The sequence below is a fragment of the Glycine soja genome, chromosome 9 (genome assembly GCF_004193775.1).
Source record: "Glycine soja cultivar W05 chromosome 9, ASM419377v2, whole genome shotgun sequence".
NCBI lineage: Eukaryota > Viridiplantae > Streptophyta > Magnoliopsida > Fabales > Fabaceae > Glycine > Glycine soja.
This window is the reverse complement of record NC_041010.1, coordinates 34,059,327-34,064,040: the sequence shown is the minus strand read 5'-3', so window position 1 is coordinate 34,064,040 and position 4,714 is coordinate 34,059,327. Positions and strand designations below refer to the sequence as shown.

Sequence of the window (4,714 nt, the reverse complement as noted above, 5' to 3'; positions counted from 1 at the left end):
TTTTGACTCCATGATTTTTTTTTTTATTTTTTTTTTGCACCAAGGATATCTCAATTGATAATCAAAGACTAATTCCTTTTGAGGCATAGAAATTACCCAAGTGAGTTATGTTTCTCTTAACTAATTAAGTCTTTTCATTCACGTGGTCAAGAACCAAGTTTCTAATAGTGACAACATGCTTAAGTTGATTTATACTGTGCGCATACAAATAAAATGACTTGATTCTGTTGAGAGCACTTCTATGAGAATTATTTCGTTTCTAGAAGACTTTATTTAGTGCGTTTGGATAACAACACACAAAAATCAATTTTATCCCACAAAATTATGAAGATATCATGAAAAAGAAGTAACTATGTTATTCATGAAGTTAATTAATCCACACACACTAATAGTTTATTTATAATAAAAATAAAATAAGGTTAAATAAATTTAGCATAAATAAAAAGTTGTTTTCTTAAGATATTGCGAATAATTTTTTAAAAGTACCTGAATATATATTATAAATTATTTTTATAATTTTTTTAAATATTTATTCAGGTACTTTTATATTAAGTATTTGGATTTTGTTTGAATAATGTTTTCATAATATTTACAGGAAAAGTAAATAAGATAAAATAAATTCAGTATTTTTTATAAGTTAAATTGATTTATGTACTTCAACTTTTAGAGTATGTTTGGTTTAGAAAAAAAAAAGTAAAGAAAGAAAAGGAAACCAAGGGAAAGGAATAGAAAGCGATTGTTGTTTAGATTATTTGGTAGGAGAAAAGAAAAAGATAAATAATATTTTTTCTTGTTTTTAGTTGTGTAGAAAGTGAAAGAGAGAAAAAAATATTTATGTAAAATAACATAAATATCTTAAATAAAAAAGATAAGCGATATAAATAAATACCTTTGTGTCTTTTACATGCATTTATAAAAAAAATACTTTCTTTTTTCAATTTGAAAAGAAATAAATTTTACATAATCTGTATAATTTTTTGATAACTTATATAATTTTTTCTTTTCTCTTGATACTTTGTGATTACCAAATGAAAGAAAGATTTCAAATTATGATGTTTTCTTTACCCTCGAATTAATTTCTCTTATTTTCCCCACAATAACTCAATTGGTTAGGGAAGTTAGATGAGATTTTTAATTGTTTTCTCTTATTTTCTCTTATTTAATAATCTTAAGTTCGAATCGTGTTATCATTTTAGCAAGGGATACCATAGTTTGTTGCATGGCTACTACCCTACATGTTATTATTATCATCTATTAATGGCCCCACTAAAATAACTTGGGGAAGTCAATGAATGATGTTAAATAAAATGCATATAGAAGAGAAATTCTCTGGGATTGGAAGACTGATTTTCTCCTTAAGTAGTTGCCAGTCACATCTAACTAATGACATGTTGCCACGTTTGAGGTCTGCATCCATAGAGAAAGAGACACGTACGCGACATTTCTTTATAAGGCCATATATTACTTTGTTTGATAGTTGCTGTGTTGTAGTCTGTCTTGTCTCAGCAAGCTTTTGTTTCTTCCATGGTTTTGCATAGAATATACATGCACAAGGCACACTTTTCAGAGAATGCGTGGAAGAGTGAGATGCCACCAAATAATTGAGCAATGATATTCATGCTTCATTTCTAGTTATGTTATTCATAATAATGTGTAGTTATAAATAATTAAAAATAATAAAATGTTTGATGAACCAAGAAACTATTTAACACATAAAAAAGGGAAAAAATAAATAAAAAAATGTAAATATCATAAAATTTTTATGATCTGATAAGAATATATATATATATATATATATATATATATATGAGTTATTAATAAAATGTTTAAAATGAATAATAATTCATATATTAGTACTCAAATGTCAATTCTATCCAAAATGAGTGAATTGACGTAGTTGAAAGAGAAAAAAAATTATAAATATAATGCGTGTTGTGATAAAAAAGAATGAAAATAAATGTAATTATAAGATGGTGATATGTATAAATATCATTACTCATAAAAAAAGAATTATAATGGTATATTATCAATAACTGAAATATTTCATTTGTAACAAAATAGTTAATTGTTAAACAAATAAAATTATAAATGATGATGTGTGAGTATTCTTTTATTTTAAACATTTATTAATACTTGAATTTTTTTTCTCTCTTTTTTCTTTTTTATCACATTATGAACGTGTTGGATTCTTGTTTGTTTGTAAGACATAATACTTGTCTAAACAAAAGTCACCAAGAGTAGCTTCAATGTTTTTTTTTTCCTCTTTCAAATTGATGTGGTTTTGCAAACATATGTTTGTGAACACACTTCCCAACATATGTTATATAATCTATTAATTCTCTGTTATCTATTATCTATCTATTTACATTTGTATCTCATGTCATGTAACATTAACGTGTCTACCCACCATTTCCATAAAATTGCAAGGTGTGTACGTAGACAGCACATTAGTGATTAAAAATTAAATCGTAAAAATTTATCTTTTAATTAGTGTTAGATTCGTATAAATATATATCTTCTGTTTTTCGAAAGAAAAATTAATATCTGAAAACACAGGAAACAAAAGTCCAATCATGCATATTTTAAAGTTTAAACTTAAACTTTATATATACCATCTTTTGTCCTTTTGTATTTGAGACTACATTTTTGCTCCTTTTTTATACTTTGGTATCAAGATATTTTAATGAGAAAAAAAAATCATCCCTCAAATTTTTATCCTAGATTATTTTACTTCATCATTGTCTGCATCAGACATATGTGAAGGACTTGCTGATCTGTGCCATTTATGCTTAGATAGATTCAACGAAACTTAAAAATATCATAGGTATGCATGCGATCATGACAGCAATACTCGTTTGAAGGGTGTGGTGAAATTGAAATGACAGAGTTAGAAAGTAACTGTTTGCATATAACATGTCCTCCTTCTCATTAATTATATATCATCAAACATATCATTACACTCCGGACACACCTACTAGAAAGCCACACACAGCTTTGGTAAAAGCTATGTTCATTCCTATCACAACAACACCTAGTTTGGTCCCCAACTTCCCATAACCTATAACAGCTAGAAGTATAAAGTACATCAAGAATATCTACTACTTTTTGAACACCACCTACCTCACAGTTTCCCTTGTTTGTGGACTCCAAAAGAAATTGGAAAAAGAAAAAATTGATGAGAGGAAGAGATTTCATCAAACACACCTATCTTTCCTTACTCAACCATGCCAAACCCTAAGAAAACCAAAGGAAACAAATCTCATTATGAGATGATTAAGGTTGAAACAAAATTAATTTTATTTACTGCTGCAACCTTTCTTCTTCTTCTTCTTCTTCTTCAGGAATCACCTCCTTCTTGCGGCAGTCTCTCTTTGAGCATTGAAGTAAACTACAGCAACTGGTAGGCCAAGGCCATTCTCTTCTGAGAACCTCCTTGTGTTGAAATGGTCTCTTGAAGAAGGAGGCCTGACTGTCTGTCTTCCTCTCTGCTTGAACAAAATGAACACATACCTGTGGATTCCTATTACTGGTTTTGGACTCTCATAGCCCACTATCTCTTTACCTGTAAGAATATTACAAGCATCTTTCAAATTGATATTCTTTTTCTTTGTATAAAACTTGACTTATACTATATATATATTATTTTACACTATCATTTATCATTCAATCGTAAACGGTTATATATAATTGATAATTTATTTGACTTTTATATTAATTATCTTAAAAATCAATATCAATAATAACTACTGATTGAATAATAATATAAAATTTTACACTATTGCATATCTGGCCCGAATAGTAATGTAAAATATCAATTATAACTTCTGATTGGATAATAATATAAAGCAAGGTGTATCTAAGAATAAGCATAAGTAAGAGAGAGACTAACCAAAAGAGACATCTGTGGTGCCAGGGATATCTGTAACCGTCCTGGCAAATTGGCACCAAGTTGATGTGAGGGAATTGATATTGATATATAGTACAAAGAATATAGACACAATAGAGAGTTTCGATTATACAAACCAGTGGAGATGTTCCCTCAGATGTGGATCACTAGGACTTGGAGCATCTGGGTCTGTCATGATCTAAAATGTTCCATTTGGCCATTGGGGATAAGAGTGGACACATATACCCAGTGTTAGTACTAGTAGAGACATATAAGCTCACACATAAATCTAGGGTGAATGAGTAATTTAATTTACCAAGGTATAAGCAGTCCTCATGTCATCACCACCAATCTCAACGCGTGGCTTGGCCATAATAGTAGAAGGCATTAACTCATGACCATTAGCAACTTGCTTAGTGGAATATGTAACATTCATTCTTACACTTGGGCTGAAAATGTCAACCACTTCTCCTATCACTCTTCCCACAACAAGTGGTTGTTCCATTAGCCTAGACATCAATTGCAAAGAGAAGGAATGCAAGAAAAATGAAGAAAATATGCTCTAAAACTTTGTGTATGAGGGTATATGTGAAGTGAGAGATTTTGAAGGCATTTATAGAGTTATAATGAGCTTGGCTTGGATTAGAAGCATAAAGAGAGATTCCATACAGGTTTGTCTATTTTGGGAAAGGATTTCCGTTTTAAGAAAGCAAATTGGGTTCTTCAAAATTGTTAAGGGGACACGCTAGCTAGCTAGAGAGAATGATCATATGCTACACTTATTTATATATCCTAAGTGATCACTCTGATCAAAAGCTTGAGGTTGAA

The 4,714-nt window shown here is 29.4% G+C and overlaps 1 protein-coding gene across 2 annotated transcripts; it reads right to left on the bottom strand.

Moving 5' to 3' along the window:
- Positions 1-2,890: 2,890 nt before the first annotated feature.
- Positions 2,891-4,403, bottom strand: LOC114367227 (CEN-like protein 1). Of its 2 annotated transcripts, XM_028324369.1 has the most exons (5): positions 4,203-4,403; positions 4,024-4,085; positions 3,890-3,930; positions 3,314-3,562; positions 2,891-3,234 (listed from the first exon to the last, which is right to left on the bottom strand). In XM_028324369.1, exons 1-4 carry the CDS (start codon positions 4,401-4,403, stop codon positions 3,345-3,347), a joined length of 522 nt encoding a protein of 173 aa, XP_028180170.1. In that variant the 3' UTR covers positions 2,891-3,234; positions 3,314-3,344. The 2 variants fall into 2 exon arrangements, with proteins under 2 accessions (XP_028180170.1, XP_028180169.1); XM_028324368.1 differs by having other exon boundaries at positions 2,891-3,562.
- Between the last annotated feature and the right edge of the window lie 311 nt (positions 4,404-4,714).